At 37.0% G+C, this 19,560-nt stretch overlaps 1 protein-coding gene and 1 non-coding gene across 4 annotated transcripts in view; one reads left to right on the forward strand and one right to left on the reverse strand.

The window, feature by feature from the left end:
• Positions 1 to 19,560, forward strand: part of LRRC28 (leucine rich repeat containing 28) — a 121,159-nt gene that overhangs the window by 98,439 nt on the left and 3,160 nt on the right. The window contains exons 8-10 of one of the 3 annotated variants that reach the window (XM_045560495.1): positions 5,986 to 6,161; positions 7,932 to 8,091; positions 14,248 to 14,375. In XM_045560495.1, coding sequence (XP_045416451.1) covers positions 5,986 to 6,161; positions 7,932 to 8,091; positions 14,248 to 14,329 — 418 coding nt within the window. In that variant the 3' untranslated portion in view covers positions 14,330 to 14,375. Of the gene's footprint in view, positions 1 to 5,985; positions 6,162 to 7,931; positions 8,092 to 14,247; positions 14,376 to 19,560 lie in introns of those variants that run through there. The other 2 variants (XM_045560496.1, XM_045560497.1) reach the window with 2 other exon arrangements.
• LOC123645279 lies at positions 280 to 420 on the reverse strand. Its single transcript, XR_006737477.1, has one exon. It is a non-coding gene; the product is annotated as a U4 spliceosomal RNA (small nuclear RNA).

Genomic DNA, 19,560 nt, shown 5'->3' on the forward strand with positions numbered 1-19,560 from the left:
TTTACATGGCTGCAACTCCTTACGAACAGAAGACATTTAATAAGTGTATCTCAAAATGCATTTAATTAGCTTCTTATATCCAGTGGTGGAGAATAGGAACTTCTGCCAAAAGAGTGCTAAAGGGAAATTAAACTTTGTGTAAAATGAGGATCCACTTACTTGTTAATGTGAGCCTTTTCAATTGTTTAATCAGGCACCTGTTTTTTTAATTATTAGAGACAAGGAAAGCATTAGGGAAAAATCTGGCTTTCTATTTATTTTAATTTTTTTTTTATTCAGTCCCCATAGGGACCATCAAAAATTGCCAATGCTGACTATATTGCAAATCGTCCTGGCGGGATATTGGGAACAGTTTTCAATTAGCAATAATCGCACCTTGGGTACACCTCATTGGCTATGATACTGCCACTGCGCAGAGCTGGCTTTCTATTTTCTAAACTTTTATTTGTTATTATATATTGTTAAATTCTTTGGATAGTGTCCATGTAGAGTTCATCCATAATTGGGTTAAGAAGCAGCAGCTTTTAAGGCAATAATAGTGTGAAGTAAATTCATAAATGACTTACTTCCTTTTCAAACTGCATTTTCATTGTTTCATGGTTTTGCCCAGGCTTCTCATACTATAGTGTGGTTATAAGATTTGGAAACAGATAATATTATTTTACCATATGTATTAGTGAGGGTTCCGTTCACTTGGTTGTGAGAGCTGGTATGTCTAAAATCTGTAGGCAGACGTGTATGTTGGAGCCCCCGGGAAGACTTGATGTTTCAGCTTAAGTTCAAAGGCAGCCTGGAGACAGAATTCTCTCTTCCTTGGAAGATTTCAGTCTTTGCTCTTTTAAGGTCTTCAACTGATTGGATGAAGCCCACCCACATTTTGGAGGGTAATCTGCTTTAGTCAGTCTACTGACTTAAATGTTAATCTAAAAAAATACCTTCATAGTGACATCTAAACTAGTGTTTGATCAAATATCTGGGCCTTGCCAAATTGACATAAAAATAATATTTGCAAAAATTCTATTTAACAGATGACTATTACTTTCCTAAATAATTGTTTCCTTAAATGTGGCCATTCTATTGGATAACCACATACAGATATTCGTAATGTCTTCTCTAACGTATCTCCTGGTCCCAAGACTTATGGACCCTCAAGAGCTCCCAGAAGTTTCCAAGTTTCTGAGTAACTTCTGTTTCACACTCCTTAAATTCTAGAGAGAGTAGCTGCTTTCTGCTGTTATTACCTCTATAGCCCTTTTAGTAATTAACAGCCTTTTTTTACTGGTTAACACTTTTTACAATTTCACCTATTCAAATTACTGGTGTAGTTTCTGTCTCCTGGCTGGACTCTGATTGATACAGTATAACCTTCTGGCAATTTCCTAGGACTGTCTAGTTGTTAGCAATTACTAATCCATTTTCACAGATTGAGATGATTCAAAATGAGGCTTGAGTCCCTGAGATGGCTTCTCTCTACTTTCAATTCCTACTTACTTCAAGAGGGTAAACCCTTTTTGTGAGGGGGATTCATCAATCCTCCACCTTGATGGGCTCTGGACACCAATATTATCCCTCAAGCTCCATTAGGCTTTCAAATGCTGCTCAGCTTCCAGTCTTTTCAGTAATTGATAAACCCTCAGAAAAGAAGCAACCTCAAATGCTGATTTATCCCTTGGGTGTCTGTCTTTTCCTGGATTTTGCCTCCATAATTTTTCCAGAATGCTAAGTCAGTTAAACAGATATTTTATCCAGCTTTTTATATTGTCCTCAGCTGGTTACTATTACCTGGTTTGCTGTCACAAGAAGTGGAACTTCCTTTGTAAATCTTTTAATCTCATATCTGTTGACTTAGTCTTTTTTTGTCCTAATGTATATTTTTAGTTTCTGTCTTATTTCTTTAATCAGGACATGCCAGGTGCATTTGAATTTTTTTTTTTTTAATTTCAAAGACCAGCTTTGGATTTTATTTACCCTTTCTTGTCTTTGTTTCCTTTTTGTCAGTTTAATCTCTTACCTTTTAAGATCTTCTACTCTTATTTTCTATTTATTTTGCTTTGCTTTTCCTTATGTTTTTCAAAAAGAGCTTTGCTGATGTATAACTGACATATAGTACAATAAATTGCACGTATATTAAGAATAAAATTTGATCAGTTTTGACATGTGTATACACCTTTAAACCATCACTGCAATTAAGATAATAAACACATACATCACCCCCAGAGTTTCTTTGCTCCTTGGTAATCCTTCCTTCCTGCCCCTCATCCCATCTCTGGGTAACCATTCATCTATATTCTGCCACTGTAGTTTAATTTTCATTTTCTAGAGTTTTATATGAATGGAGTCAAACAGTATATACACTTTTTTGGTCTGGCTTCTTTCACTCAGCATAATGGATATTTATCAATGGTGTAGTGTGTATCAATAGTTCGTTTCTTTTTATTGCTAAGTAGTATTCCATTATATAAATATACCACAGATTGTCTGTCTCTACTTGTTAATGGACATGTGTTGGTTCTAGTTTTTGGCTTTATTGCAAATAAAGCTGCAGTGAGCATATGTGGACACTTTTTTAATAGACCTAAACTTTCATTTCCATGGATGAAATACAATAAGGAAATACAACATGGGTGGAGTGGCTGGACCATACAGTAAGTATGTGTTTAATTTTTCTAAGGAGCTACCAAACTCTCTGAAAATAACTATGATTTTACATCCCCACTGGCAATATCAGTTACCTGTCTTACCCAAATTAACATATAAATCAGTGTTAATTCTAATTCAGATCCTTAGGAGGTTTTGGAGAGATCTAGGTAAAATAATTGTAAAGTTAAATAGAATAGTAATTGAGAATTGCAAGAAAAATTTTGAACAAGAATAATTATGGTAGACTTAGATGATAGAAGCTTCTATAAAGCTATTGTAATCAAAACAATGTAGAATTGACATAGGATTAAACAAATACATCACTGAATCAGATCAGAGACTCCAGAAACTAATGCAAGGCTATATGGGAACTTAATATAATAAAGATAACATTTCAGTTCAGAGATGAATTAAATAGTTTTATTTAATAATGCTACCAATATTATTTGCCCATTTGGAAGAAAAAAGTTGAATCCTATTTCGTATCATTTACCAAGAAAGACAAATAGATAAAACATCTACATGTAAAAATAATACAATAAGCATACTAGAAGAAACTTTAGGATAATATATGTACAGTCTTCAAATTAGGGTAACCCTTTAAGAAAATCAGAAAATATAGAGGCCATGAAGCAAATACATGGATAGATTTTCATCAGAAAAGAAGGCACTGTAAGCAAAGTTAAAAGGCAAAAAAAGGAAAAATAATTTTGGAAATAAATATTTCAGCACATATGACAAAGGATTGTTACTACCAATATGGAAGTTCCTACAAATTGATTTTTTAATTCAATAGAAAATTAGGCAAATGATATAAATGGACAGTGCACAGAAGAAGAAATGTAAATGGCCAGTAAACATATCAAAAGGTGATAAAACTCATTAGTAACCAAGAAGACAGTTTTCATTAATCAGATTAGCAAAAGACTAAAACAATTGATAACGTTTGGTTATGATGATGGTATGGGTAAATGGATATTTCTTTAACAACCTTTTTGGAAAGATGTCAGCCATTTAAAATTTTCAGTTTTCATGACCAGCAATCTCAGTTTGGGAATTTTATCTTATAGTAACATTTGTGCATAGGAATGTATGTAAGATTTATTGTAATGATGTTTGTGTAGTAGAAGGGAAAACACTGAAAAAACCAGGATGAACATAGTGAATTACAGTTCATCCATAATATGGAATATTATGTAGCAATTTAAAAGAATTCTCTAGGCCGGGCATAGTGGCTCACGCCTGCAATTCTAGCACTTTGGAAGGCCAAGACAGGAGGATCACTGGAACCCAAGAGTTTGAGGTTGCAGTGAGCTATGATGACACCACTGTACTCTAGTCCAGGAGACAGAACAGGACCCTGTCTCAAAAAAAAAAAAAAAATTCTCTAAGTTTATCTTGATTGGTCTGAAGGATTACTTGAGCCAAAAACACGTTACAGAATTGTGTGATCCTATTTGTTGGAAAAAAGTGAGAGGAGAGGATCTCTTTCTATTTTTTGCCTGAGCATATACGAATGAGTAAACATCAAACGATTCATAATTACTTTGGAGACAGAGGTCTTAAAGAGGGAAACTTGGGGGAAATTGTTCACTTTGTCTTCATTTTCTATGTTGTTTGGCTTATAACAATAAGCATGCACTATTTTTATACCTTAAATTTATAATATTAGATTGTTTTTATATAACTTTTTAAAAAATACACTCCTGGCTAAAAACTAGAACTCCTATGATCAAATCAATAAAAGGACTATGTATAAAAGAGTGAAATTTGTCCAGCCCTCCTCACATGACTTACTTTTCTGCTTCTAGAATTTGATGAGATTTCTATTTAAAATAGATCAACCCCCCCCTCCAAATTACCAGTGATTTGAAAGTATAAATTATTTGCTTTAGGAACTTACAAAGAAAGCTACTGGCTTCTTACCCATGATGGCTATTCCATACCTCTTCTACTTATGTCAAGTTCTCACTTTCCAAACCCTAACAACTTCCTCATCCCTGTTTCCTTCTGTGTTTGGTGTTTACCTCTTTGCTACCAATTTCCTTCCTGTCCACTATCCTGTGGCCAGATAGTTTTGTAAAAATCATCTGACAATCTTCCCTGTGAATTAAAACCATCTAACTTCAACTAATATTCCTGGCTACCTTCTCTCTATCCATTTTTCCAGCCCTCTTGAAACCACAGACGTAGCCATATTCTTTCAGGCTTCTGCACTGCCGTGCATGCTCTTCCCTGTGCTTGGAATACTAGTACATTGAGCTCTTCATTTATTCCTGGTGAAATCAGTTAAGCTCTAAGTCGGATACTGACTCCTCTTTAAAATCTTCCCTAAATCCCTGAACAGTCAGTCACCCCTTCTTTGCGCCCAAATTAGAACAATTGTATTATAATTATTCTCCTGAAATAAGAGGGTCATCTGGGTTTTATTAATGTAAGTATCTTGACTGACTGGCATATAGTAGGTGCTCTGGAAATGTTTTCTGATGGTTGGATGGAAGGAATGAACAAATGAAGGAACTTTTGACAAATAAATGAGTCAAGGGCTTCTGTCTTCCAGTCCTGTGCCCTGTGCTTCATTGCCTGTTCTGGTCAAGCTTACTGATATTATCTCATGTTATTTTCAGAGAGTCAAGGTTTGTTGGCACCTGTTTGTCATTGGCGAAGAAAAGTATCCAGGCTTTTAGGTCACCCTCTTGGTCTCAGACAAGAGGTCGAATGAGATTTGACTCCTGAGATTTGGTAACTCTGCAGTTAAAGGAACAAAGACATCTCTGCCATCAGGTTATGAGTGGCTACAGGGAATAGGGTATAACTTGGCTTATTCAATATGCCAAGAATATTTTCCCCACAAGTTTATGGAAGGATCCAGTAAAGTTATCTTATGCTATTTAAAATCTATTTGCTTTGTGGGTTTAAGTTTTTCTGCACAAAAATTGTCTTAAACCAAAATACTATATATAACTCAACAAAGTACTTTTTTTATCCTTTTAATTTTGAAAGTTTCAATAAACACACATTTGGAGAGGGTAATAAAATGAGGAAAAATAGAGCTTATAAAGCAAATTGTGGAGTTCCTAAGAAGGCAAGTTACTTTAAGGTTTATCCTTGCTGGAAATGGCTGGGCCTCAGCGATGATTTAGCAGAGTTCCAACTGATGAGTTGAAACTTATGAGCCAGGTTTTATTAAGGAACACAGGATAGCATATGTTCACTTTGAGAAGAATTCTGGCAATTCAGCAGTATCATAAATTTTCAAATGTATATTTTGATTAACACATTTTGTTGGCACCCATATTCTTTTCCTTATTGCTAATACTACTGTGAACATGTGTCTTTCTGCAGCTGTGGTGCTCCCATTCAAGTTTCCGAGGTGAAGCTGCTTTCCTTCTCCTCAGGGCAACTAACCGTTTTCCTCCCAGCCGAGGTGAAGGCCGTCGGGACAGAGCGTGACCACGTCCTGCCTCTGCAAGAGCTGGCCATGAGAAGTCTGTATCACACCTACCACAGCTTTCTAAAAGGTACGTGGGACTTTTCTTTTTTTTCTGTCTCTCATTCAGTGAACATAAAAATTATGTTTTAAGTTGCCTGTTTTGGCCTTCATCTTTAAAAAAGTTTTATTGTGGTAAAATATACATAACACAAAATTTGCCATTTTATCCATCTTTAAGTATATAGTTCAGTGGCATATGAAGTACATTTACTTTTCTTTGTTCTTTTTTTTTTTAGACTAGTGAAGTGCAGTAGTGAGAAGGGGGGAAAGAGTAGAACAAGGAGTTTGATCTGTAACTGACTGTGAACAATCAAGTGAGATAACTCACTACCTTCAGACCAGCCATGGGATTTTTCTGATAAGAAAACCAGCTTTAATATTTTAACACTGATCCTTTTAGCACTCCCTACAGACACAGAGAAGCGTTTGTTAAAATATGATCTTCGGTTGCAAAGGACAGTGGTTAAAAGTTAAACTAGGTGGTTTAAGTGAAGGAAATTGGTGTTTGAGAATATATTGGTTTGAAGTGAAAGGCTCGCAGTAGGGAAAATTTGGAAGGATCTTATATTTAAAGCAAAGTTGGATACCTCTTCCAGCAGAGCAGATTTTTGCCTTGCAGCCTCCTCACATCTGAGAAATGTATATACCTAAAGAAGAAATATCAGGAGTCTTTGGCAGTATTATCACAGCATGCCAACTTATTACATTTTAGAAAGGATTTGGCAGTGTATAGATTTTACAGATATTGTGGGGTATATGTCTGAAATGTTTAAAGAAAGCACTAGGCAATATTAATAAGAAAAATATATTTCAAGTGTTTTTAAAACTGCTAAATGTTTTGTCTTTGCTTAAAAAAAAAGGGAGTCCATACAAAAACATCTAACATTAGCTTCTCAGGAATGTCTAGGAAGTTTTTTAAAACTAAACAAAGAATTATAGTTATTCACCTATGAGTAAATTACATTTTTCTAAGTGGTTATTGAGTGGTTAAGTCTGGACAGATATAAAAATATAAGAAGATGATTTGTATTTCCTTTCCAAAGATGAGTCAATAATTTTTAGATTTTACCTTAGCATGACCATCTTTCTCGCTACTGGATGTTTATCATCAGTAGAAACCTAGCATAAATTTGTGCCCAAGATTGCCTGGGCCATTGGGATGTTTTGCTTTAAATGTCTCTTTTGTGTAGCTCAGACTAAGCTGGGAAGGAAGCTCCCTATTTTTATTAATGACAACTCATGGGAGTGAGACAAGGAAAAGCTTGGTTTTATTATTTTTCATTCTCTGATTTCTCATGTTTCATTCTTTTTAATAAGTATGATTTAGCCCTGATTGACGCTTGATTGATACTAAATGCCTAATAGATTTAGGGAAAACTTAATGAAAGTCAGTTTCAGTCTACAGTCTGAGTCCTTTCTGAATTGTCTGACTCTTATAAACTTGCAAAATCTTCTCTGGGTAAATTGATGCCTTTTTGATCTTTGTTCTTAAAAAATATTTGATCTTATTCTTTCCTTGCCTCTACCTCAGGACAGCATCTGGTTGTTCTTAAAGAGTGGATTTACATTTTCTTTTAAAATTAAAATGTATTTAAAAATATAAGTATTAAAAATGTAAAAAGCATCTTTCATTTCCAAATAATGTTAGATTTTTATTCAGTGCCTATCAAGTAACAGAATTTTCAACATGAAGTACTTTTAACTAACTCATTTGGTAACAAAGAGAAATATTTTTTAAAGCCTAGTTTAAGTTAGTCTGATTTTTTACAGGTGTGCATGGTTTTCTCTTATGTTCCAGATCTGAACTTTCTGTCTCCTATCTCGCTACCCAGAAGTCTCCTGGAGCTGCTGCAGTGCCCCCTGGGGCACTGTCACCGGTGTAGTGAGCCCATGTTTACCATCGTCTACCCCAAGCTCTTTCCCTTGAGAGAGACACCGATGGCAGGGCTGCACCAGGGGTAATCATGCCTAAGTGGGCACCAGGGCTTACGCCGGGCAAGGGGTACAGCATGGGGGGGAGGCCGTGCATGAAAGTGTTGTTAAGTCAGTAACTCTAAAGCGGCATAACCTGCTTCCTGAGATACAGCTAAATGAAACATAGGCATGTTTTCAGCATCACAAGAAAACTAGACTTCGGTTTATTAGTTAATTTTTTTGTCATATACAGAACAGTTTTATTTGTGTGTGTGTGTGTGTGTGTGTGTGTGTGTGTGTGTGTGTGTATATATATATATTTTTTTTTTTTTTTTTTTTTTTTTTGGTGAGACAGAGTCTTGCTCTGTTGCCCTGGCTAGAGTGCAGTGGCATCATTGCAGCTCACAGCAACCTCAAACTCTTGGGCTCAAACAATCCTCCTGCCTCAGCCTCTCCCTGCAAACCTGTTCCAGCCAAGTAGCTGGAACTATAGGTGCACACCACAGTGCCTGGCTAATTTTTCTATTTTTAGTAGAGACTGGGTCTCGCTCTTGCTCAGGCTGGTCTCTTACTTCTGACCTCAAGCAATCCTTCCACCTTAGCCTTCCAGAGTGCTAGGATTACAGGCGTGAGCCACCGCACCTGGCCTGTATATGTATTATTTAGAGTAGTTCTTTGTGGAAATGCTTTCCTGTTATTTCCCTATTTGCAATAGTCTTTAGGCAATAGGGATGCAGGAAAAAAATTGTTGTATAATGGGACGAGCCCAGCTCTTCTATTTAATTGCTATCTAACTGAAAGTATATGACTGAGTTTTCTGTGTGTGTGCACGTACACACATTTGTGTTTTGAATTTCTAACCCTTCCAAATGGCATTCTTATGCCATTCTTTATTTCTTGGCACAGTGCCTTACATTTGCTAAGACTGTTCAATAAGTAAAACTCCAATACTGGTACTTAAAAGATACCAGACAATTTAAACATAGGATAGCAAATAAAAATCCCCTATTTGTACAACTTTAGCTTATAGATTTTCTAAATTTAGGATTTCCTAAAATTTGAATCTTTTAAAGTTGAAAAAAGGTGCTGTAACACTTCACTTATCACCATCAAGTATTTTTTGTTTCATTTTAATTTTCCCAATAACCGAAGCTTATTAGCCCTCTTCAGTGCCAAAAAGCACTTCCAGTGTAATCATTTTTATAGAAACCTTTCTAAGATTTTCTTTCCTTCCTTCGTTTCTTAATGCATGCAAGATAGGCAGTGTGGTGCATTGTTTCAAAGCACAGACCTTGCACCCGATAAGCTTGGATGTTCTGTTGTGAGAACTTGGACAGGCTGCTGAACTTCATGAAATGGGGATACAACAGCCTGTGTGGCAGGGCATGTAAGGATTAGCAGATGCTGAAGGCAAAAACCTGGCGTGTGATAGGTATTTAACAAATGGTGGTTACCATTTCCATATTTCTACCCACTCCCTCCCCAAACCGTGTTTATCTTTTTCTTGCTGTGGATAATCCTGTTTTGCTAAACTTTCAGTTCCTATTTCAACTTTCTGTATTTTTAATGTTTTCTGCTTATAGGAGCCCTGCCCCAAACCTTTCCAGTTTGCTGCTAGTAATCTTACGTGACCAGATAAACAAATTTGGTGGAATTACATTTAAATTAGAGTAAAAAGAACTGAGATTCCAAGTGTGTTACCATGTGAATAAAATTAACAAATGAAATAGACACATCTATGAGAAGCGAAGCGGTAGCACATAGTAGTCAAGTACCCAGGCCTGATTCTGACTCCCCCACTGGGAGATCTGGGGCAAATTACTGCATATCCCTGAGCTTAGCCTTTTCATCAATAAAATGGGGATAATAATATCTACTTCATAAGGTCATGTGAGAATTAAATGAGATCATTAGTGTGAAGAGTCCAGATTAGTACCTGGCATGTAATAAATACTAAGTAAATGTTAACTATTAATAATATTATTAATACCTATTTTTGTAACTTAGACTTTTTTATTTCTTATTTTTGTTGTGTTTTTAGCAAATGATCTTCATATTAGCAAGATAGCATCATAGGAAAATCTTAACTAATTCATTAAACTACAGTTAAAATCTTTATGCATTGTTATTATACAATTTCCTATAGAAGACATTTCTTTATTTAAAATATGAAAATGTAAACAAAACAATATGGTCAGGATGCTCAATTAATAGCTGATGAAATTCAAAATACCTATTTTAAAAAATAAACTTTTTATCTCAGTAATTCATTTATGAAAATAAAGTGGATCCTTGAAATTAGGTCATTTTTGTGTTATCGTATGAAATTTGGAGAACTTATTCGGTATTTGCATTTTCCACTTACTGCTACTTATTTCCCTGCTACAACCTAGAAGTGTAGTGTGAATAATCTTACATTGTTTCAGAACATACATTTAATAGTATTAATTTAGTAAAATGAGTATATCAAGTACATAGGATTAAGGCAATGCCCTTTTGTTGAGTAAAGCCAGAGTGCCTCTGTTTAAAAGAGATGAAATGCCAAGATACAAATGTGGCTTTCTGTGGTGAGTTAATGGTAGGGTCTGAAATTGAGAGTTTATGGCTTTCATTTGGCCCACCAGGCTGTGCTTCTTCCCATGTTGCCATGGAGATTGTATTAAAAGCATTGACTTTAGTTTCTACCATAGTCTTTAAAGTATTTTCTTTTGTAACTGAAAATCAAATACTTGAATCTAGAGTAGGTTGTTGCTGAAAATAAAATCAACATTTTTTAATATCATAAACTTTGATAAGATTATTTTTAAGTTTTCTAATATATGCAGTTCAGTTTGCATTGCTTGTCATAAAATAATGCATTATATCAGCCAATATCTAAATTAATGTGGACATCTGGCATTATTTTAAAAAGGAACATATTGAATATTCTTCTAAAATACCAAGTTCCATGGAAGTGTTAGTTTCAACCTAAATTTAATACAGAGTGAAATAAAAAGAAATTACAGCATTTTGCATAAACAATAAATACCCAAACTTTTAAATATATATAGCAGAGCAGAATGGCTAGTAAATTTGTGACTTTTGATCCTATAGGCATAACAAATTTTCATTCCCAAAGCTTAGTCAAAATAGAGAACTTTAACTTAGAAGTTATTTGTTAGTAAAACAATGTGTCTAGCTTTTCCAAAGCATGTATGGATCTCACAAGTTCTGTATTTCCCAATAGGAAGTCAGGCTACCAAAAGTTTTTCAGGGGCGTTGGATTAGTTTGCCAGGGATGCTGCAACAAAGTACCACAGACTAGATGGCTTGAACAACGGAAATTTATTTTCTCACAGTTTTGGAGGCTGGAAGTCCAAGATCAAGGTGTTTGCAGAGTTGATTCCTTCTGAGGGCCGTGAGGGAGAGATCTGTTCCACGTCTCTCTCCTTGGCTTGTAGATGGCTGTTTTCTCCCTGTGTCTCTTCCCATCATCTTCCATTTATGCATGGCTGCCTCTGTGTCCAAATTTCCCCTTTTTATAAGGGCAGTAGTCATACTGGATTAGGGCCCCACCCTATACCTTACTTAACTGTTATATGTGCAAGGATAGTGTTTCCAAATAAGGGCTCTCTAATAGCTTAGGCTACCATAACAAAATTATTTTCTCATAGTTCTGAAGGAGAGAAGTCTGAAATCAAGATGGTTGGGTTCTGTTGAGAGCTCTCTTCCCAGCTTGCAGGCAGCCAACTTCTCACTGTGTCCTTACATGACAGAGAGAGAGATAACTGATTTTAAGGAATTGACTCACACACTTATGGGGGCTAGCAAGTTCAAAACTTGTAGAACACACTGGCAGGCGGAAAATTCAGGTAAGAGTTGATGTTGCAGTGTTGAGTCTAAATTCTGCAGGACAGCAGGTTGGAAACTTAGGCAGGGTTTCTGTGTTGCAGTCTTAAGGAGAACGCCTTCTACTTCTTTGTTCTTAAGGCCTTCAACTGATTGGAGAAAGCTCACCCACATTATGGAGGGTAATCTGCTTTACTCAGAATCTACTGATTTAAATGGTAATCCCATCTAAAAAAAATACCTTTACAGCAACATGTAGACTGGTGGGGCACCATAGCCTAACCAAGTTGACATGTAAAATTATCCATCACAGGCACTTAAAAGTTCTTACTTAAGTCACAGGGGTGTTTTGAGACAGGAACTACAAATGGCCCAGTAACCCAGTGGTTCTTCTCATATTGTTGGGATAAATTGTAGCCATAACAGATACTATAGTATGCATTTGGGTTTTGCTGTGGTCACATGTCTACTTTTGTGCAATCAAGCCTTGGGATACAATGGAAAGAACTCATTGGTCTTAGAGTTCAAGAAATCCAGCCTGGGCGCGGTGGCTCACGCCTGTAATCCTAGCACTCTGGGAGGCCGAGGCGGGTGGATCGCTCAAGGTCAGGAGTTCGAGACCAGCCTGAGCAAGAGCGAGACCCCATCTCTACTAAAAATAGAAAGAAATTATCTGACCAACTAAAATATATATAGAAAAAAAAATTAGCCGGGCATGGTGGCACATGCCTGTAGTCCCAGCTACTCGGGAGGCTGAGGCAGTAGGATCGCTTAAGCCCAGGAGTGTGAGGTTGCTGTGAGCTAGGCTGACACCACGGCACTCACTCTAGCCAGGGCAACAAAGCGACACTCTGTCTCAAAAAAAAAAAAGAAATCCAGCCTGGAAGTTGAGCTATATTCCTTCTCTTAGTAATATAAGATAGGTACTATTGTTAGGTTGAATCATATGCCTTAGGACTTCCATATGGTCCCAACCTAATATCCCCATTTTACAGGGGAAACCAGTATAAGAATATCAGAAACTGGGCCAAGGGCTCATAGTAGAGCTGGGATTTGAACCCTACCAAGTCTGGCTCTAAATCTATGTCTTTGCTGTTGTGCCAGCTAGTAAGTGCGTCACTATATAGCATGAAGAAATTTTGAAATAGTACTCATAAATACAAAATTAAATATTCTCTAATATTCTGAACAAGATACTTTTGAAATATATGTGTGTATGTATCATATAAACACATTAATGTGTGTGTATACTGTGTGCACTAAAGAGTCTAGAAAGCTGTAAATCCAGTGATGCCACTGCAGGGCAACAGAGTGAGACTCTGTCAATAAATAAATAAATAATAAATAAATAAAATTTTTTGTAAAAATGTTTTTAAGCAGGTTGTATAAAAGTATGCTTAGTGTGATCCAATTTTTGTCAAATAATTATGGGTGTGAACGTATGTATTTATATATTGCACATACATAGTATATACATGCACATGCACACACATTTAAACCGTTGTGTATATGTAGAAAAAGTTTTCAAGGACTCATATACCAACATAACAGTGATTTCCTTTGAGTGGTGTTGAATTTTTGCAACTGGTATTGCTTCAGAAATTAAAAATATTTTTAATTATTAAAGCATTAGTAGGCCAATGGTTTTTTAAAAAATATTTTCAAGTTACTTCCAAATAGCTCAGGGGAACTCCTCTTGTTGATTAATTTATCTGGTCAGTCAGCAAACAGGAGCGTCTGCTGCCAGCAGGGCGCTGTGGTAGGCCATGGCACGAAGGACTCAGGCAGGCCGCTTTCAGGCTCGGAGTTGTGGAGCTTGGTTCTTTCAGGAATTCTTGGTCTTCCACGATAGAGTGACTACGTGAGAATGCCAGATGTCTGGGCTATTGTTGTGCCTTGGGATAGAGACCTGTTTGTTAGAGGGCATGCAGAACTGGCTTTATCTTAAGGTTTCCCTTCATCTTTCAGAACAATTTAATACTCGCTTCTCCCACTCACTAGTAGTTTCATTTTTTAATAATCTCTTCTATATAATTCTTATCTGATTTTGTCACTTATGAAATGTTTTACATTTTGCTTCTTCTGTGAAACCAAGTAATGTCAGTACTTGCGTACTCTTTTGGGGACTTTTTTTTCTTTCAGCAGAAGTCTATTCATTGGCACCCTCTTAAGGTGACTTACGAAATTTTCCACAAGTGAAATATGCTTCAACAAATTTAAGTAAATTATTCCTGTTTCTTCCTCATTATGACATTGAAAAATTATTTACTGACTATCCACTATGGGCCATGCTCTGTACTAGGTACTAGGAATTCTGCTGTGACCAAACCACCTAATTCTTTTCACATACACATCTCACTCCCAATGTCTAGGGCAAGGACCAATCAAGAAAGAAGCAACTATGTGACATTTAAGCCTCTGAGTCTGCACGCGGAATCTTCCCATGAGAGATAAGTCACTATTAGCATAAATGGAACAAGCAAATACAATGTTATTAGATGATTCTTCAGTAAGTTAATATGTATAGAGGCTTGGGATTTTATCTGATCAATTCTGTCTTGTAAATATTATTTTTCTTTTGGCTTGAATTTCTGTATGACTCAAAGATATGCTTTTTGTTTTTAATCAGGAAACATGTTTGCAGAAAAAATCCCACGTTTCTTATGATTTTCGTGGCTTCCAATATGTACCAACAGCATTGTGATTCGTTCTTTTAAGGAATAGTGGTATTTCTGTATTTTCAAACCAAGCTGAAATGCTCTTTCTTCTGCCTTGCCTGTAAATATGCTCAGAGATTCTAAAGCAACAAATGTCATGTCTGATGTTCTTTGTGGGATTTAACAGCATCTTTTTCTTAACTATAGAGCTTACTGCTTAGCTCAGAGTTTCTCCCCTAAAGCTCTCATGTCTCTGGTGCCACGGTTTTGGAATTAATCCAAGACTTAACCAACACAGATCCATTCTTAAGGCAGCAGATTTGGTGTGCTTGTAATGACTCAGGTTAATAATACAACAAGCAGATACAATATGTTATTAGATGAGTTTCACAAAAGCAAGTAAGTACACAGCCTTGGGATTTCTTTGTAGCGCAAATACAACACCTCCAGCTTACTCATCCCACCCTCTTGAGCTTCCTAAGGAGTTAATGATGATCCAGTGGGCATTATGCTTCAGTGAGTTTAAAACCCACATCTTCATGGATTTGGATTCTCTTGCTTGGAAGCTTTACTTTTAAAAACTCCATGGTTATGGTATGAAATGTATCCCTTCTATGAATGATTTCCATTTAATATGATTATCTTTTGGAAAAAACAAAACCAAGCACAGGGAGAGTTACATTTTGTCAGCTAATCTACCAAAACGCACTTGACATTTAAGATCATTTTATGTCTGAGGTTCTTTTCAATTTTGATTTATACCAATGTGTACATTTTGGTGTAGCATAAAAATTATATGAACTAGGGTTCTAACCAACTTTTATGTTTTAAAAATTTAAAAATCTCAGTTGAGTTTTGGTAGTTTGTGGTTTTCAAGGAATTGGTCCGTTTCTTCTAAATTGACAAATCTAGGAGCATAAAGTTGTTCATAGTATTCCCATATATCTTTCTAATGGCTGTAGGATCTGTGGTGAAATCACCTGTTTCATTTCTAATATTAATTTGTATGTTCACCCTTTTTATCTTTGTCTGTCTTGCTAAAGATTTATCAGCTTTATTGTTCTTCTTAATCCTAGTGATATTTTTCATTTCATTGGTTTCTCTTTGTTATTTCAGTCCTTCTGCTTGCTTTGGGTTTATTTTGCTCTTTTCTTAAGGTTCTTGAGGTAGAAGCTTAGATTATTGATTTGAGACCTTTCCTCTGTTTTAATATAAGCATTAGTGCTATAAATTTCTCTCAGCACTGCTCTAGCTATGTCCCTAGATTTTTGATATTTGATTTGTATTTTCATCTTTATTCAGTTCATGTATTTTTGTTTCTTTGAGACTTCTTTGAACCATGGAAATGTGGTCATTTGATCCATGGGTCAAAGAACTGGGTTGTTTGATTTTCACACTTTTGGAGAACATGCTCTTATAATTTTTACTTGCTTTAGACTTAAATTGCTCTTCATTCTCTGTTTTCTTGGTAGACACCTGGGTAATTGATTTTAGATCTTCCTTCTTTTCTAATGTATGTATTTAGTGCTATATATTTCCCTTTAAGTATTGTTTTTGCTGCATCGTATAATTTTTTTTTGATGAGCTGTATTTCATTTTCATTTAGTTTAATGTATCTTTAATTTCTCTTGGGATTTCTTCTTTGACCCACATATTATTTAGAATGGAGTTGTTTAATTTCCAAATATTTGGGGATTTTCCACTTTCTTTTTTTATTGATTTCTAGTTTAATTCCATTATAGTATGGAAATGTAGTTTCTATGATTTCTAATCTTTTAAGTTGTGACTTTATGTCTCAGAATTTATAAACATTCTCATGTAAGTGTTTCTACCAGTTTATGGCTCTAGAAGCTTCGCCCAGGTAAACAGAGGTCAGCTGTGACTTTCTGGATTCACCTGTCTCTCCAGATTTTGAGGTTACAGTTTGTTGTTCAGTTTTAGTTCTCTGAAGGACTGGAAAAAAGTTGTTGATTTTGAGTTTGTTCAACTTGTGCTTGTTGTAAAGACAGGTGTGACAGTTTCTTGGCTGTTTGTGTGTCAGAGGTAAAACCAGACATCTCTTCTATATGATTTCAGTTCTTTCAAACTTGTTGAGGTTTGTTTAATAGACTTGGATATAGTCTATCTTGGTGAATCTTCTATGGGCATTTGAACAAACAGTGTATATTCTGCTACTGTTGCGTGGAGTGTTCTGTGTATGTCAGTTAGATCCTCTGGTTCATTGTGTTGTTCAGTTCTTCTATACCTTTACTGATTTTCTATCTAATAGTTCTGTCGGTTGCTGAGAGTAAGGTATTGAAGTCCCCAATTCTAATTGTGGATTTATCTTTCTCCTGTTAGCTCTCTTATTTTTCAACAGCTGTATTGAGATAATTTACACATCATGCAATTTCATCCACGTAAAGTATACAATCAGTAGTTTTTAGAATGTTTACTGGTATGTGCAGCCATCACCACAGTCAATTTCAGAACATTTTCTCAACCCTAAAGAAACCCAGCACCTTTAGCTCTTACCACCCTGTCCCCCTATGCCCAGCCCTAAGCAACTACTTGTCTGCTTTTTGCTTCTGTAGATTTTCCTGTCCCAGTCCTTTGGCTTAGGGGAACAGGATTTTTTTGGAGATGTTTTTATCTGTGCCTGTTGGTGGTTCTTCAGTATCCTGTCTACAATATATGTAGCAATAAGGTAACCCAGGGAACTCACCACCGCTGTGTTGTTCCTCAGCTTCAAAGGTCCCTAAGCTGTCTGCCTCTGTTCTGCTTTTCAGAGTCTTCCTATGCCTGTTCGTTGTTTTATGACCAGAGTGTTTTGGTTCTAAGAGGAAGGACCTGGGAGGAATGTGGCTGCCCCATCTTGGCAGAACCAAAAGTCACCACCCAAATATATTTTCCTCCAAAATTCAAAAGGTTCTCACAAGTGTATGTCCATTTCTTCATAGTGGGCAATTCCAGATACAACTCCTCTTCCCATTTGAAACTCCACTAATGTATCAGGTAACTGAGCTTTTGCAGGGTTTCTCTCTCACCTCTGATAAGCACGTCTTATTAAGGCATCAAGTGTACTTGCTACTTCCAATTTGTATTCCCCTTGCAAATATATATACCTTAGAGAAGAGAAAGACTTCCTGACCCTCTTAGAGATTTTCAGGGGGTAGCTAAGCGAGGTATACCACCTTGGGTCCACTCCAACATTCCCATTTCTCTAAGCCTTTGATCTCTTCCCCCTAGAGTCTGCAAGGGGCATTCTAGCATCTCTGTTTCATTGACTGTAGGCCTCCTCTGAGTCAAGACTTCTATTAACTATTTCAGGTGCTTGAGTAACACATTGTATTCTAAGGCCTTGGTGAAGGACCCTTATTGGCCTGATCCAACCTTATATCTATTCTTGTTGACTAAAGTACTTAGAATCCATTTCCGTGTGTGCTCTCCAGGTTCCTACTAATACAATGGACAAAGTCCTTAAGCTCCTTCAGTGTATACATTATTTCCTTCAGTAGTGGACCTTGCAGTGATCTCTCTGGATCATGTAAGCATTTGTACTCTCTGTATGGCCCTAAAGGCAATGAGTATTGATGGTAGTGGTGGGTCTTGAAAAAACAGGCACTTCCTTTTTAGGGTAGCTTCCTCAGATGAAGCCATTGAAACATTTTTATGCATGGGAATGCTAGTTTTCTTGGAAGTTGGAAAGGCCTGTTTCTGATGTGAAGAAATGTTTAGACGTTCATGGTTCTGAAATTTATGCCTATCCAAAGGCTCCCATCTCAAGTCTCAAGTTCCCACTCCTTCCCAACCAGCACCTTTACCTGTGTGAGAGATTTGACATAAATATACCTTTATCTCGCATGTGATCCTGAAACTTCTACATTCAGGCTTCAGCCATGTTCTTGATACCTTCATAAGATAAAGATTCCTTTAAGGTCACCCTAGAAACTTCCTGATATTCTGGCCATGCCTGGAGTTGACATTTCAAGGCACTAAGCTTATCTTTTTCTCTTGGAGATCTCTTCAGCACAGTTGGAAGAAGCCACCCCACTCCACAAACTTTGAATTCGCCATGATGTCATAGCAACCAAGTACCACAGCCACTCAATGCCTTACCTCCACTGACATTCTGGTTGAGTGATACTTTGAGTAATTATGATGCCACAGCATTCAACAGATTAGCAGTGTCCCACTTCTCTCTAGCAAGGAGGCCATGCATGCACTCACCATCCTAACCCCAGAATGTCATTTTGATGGACTGTTCCTTGGGCCACACCCCATAACACACACTGTATTAGGGCTGGAGAACAAAGTACACATTCAGCCGGGATTTTGAAGAGAAACTAATGAAAAGGGACAGTTTACTGAAGTTCAGGCAGAGTTCAGAGCACCCACAAGGATGATGAGGCCCCTAGGGATCCACAACAGTAGGAAGCCCTTACCATCCTCAGCCTGAAGGCCTGAGGGGCAAAGGGAGCTCTGGAGCCTGGTGAGAACCAGACCTGTCAAAGGGGCCCTGCCTACTGGGAGCTGTAGTCACAGGAGCAGAGAAGGAGTAGGATAGAAACACCTTTCTCTCTTCCTGCCCTTCAGCTTCCCACAGGTGCCTCCCACTGGCCTAACCAGAAGCCAGAGATCAGGCAGCTTCAGTGGTAGAGTCTGTAGGGGTCTCCTTACTGGGCCACAGAGGAAGGCAGAGACTGGACTAAGGGGTGGGGAAATGGAAAACAGCATGGAGGGTCTTGTGAAAACACCACTAGACTGTTGGAGCTGTCCAAATGAATCAGAGGCCCCCGCGGGCTCGTGGGTGCCCAAACAGAAGCTTGAGAAGGGATTCCTCTGTTAAGTGGGAAGACCTTCCAACTGTATGATTCAGATTCTGAAATTTCCTCTACGCACAATCTATGTGAATAATACATTTGCAGGATGAATTCCTTAAAATTATGTTGTCTAACCTCTGCAATATATATGTGTTCTGGCTAAATTGGTGAGATTTTCCATATATATGATTTTATAATGTACTTCAAATTCCATGATTGGACTGTT

This window comes from Lemur catta, chromosome 9, assembly GCF_020740605.2.
Source record: "Lemur catta isolate mLemCat1 chromosome 9, mLemCat1.pri, whole genome shotgun sequence".
Taxonomy (NCBI): Eukaryota; Metazoa; Chordata; class Mammalia; order Primates; family Lemuridae; genus Lemur; species Lemur catta.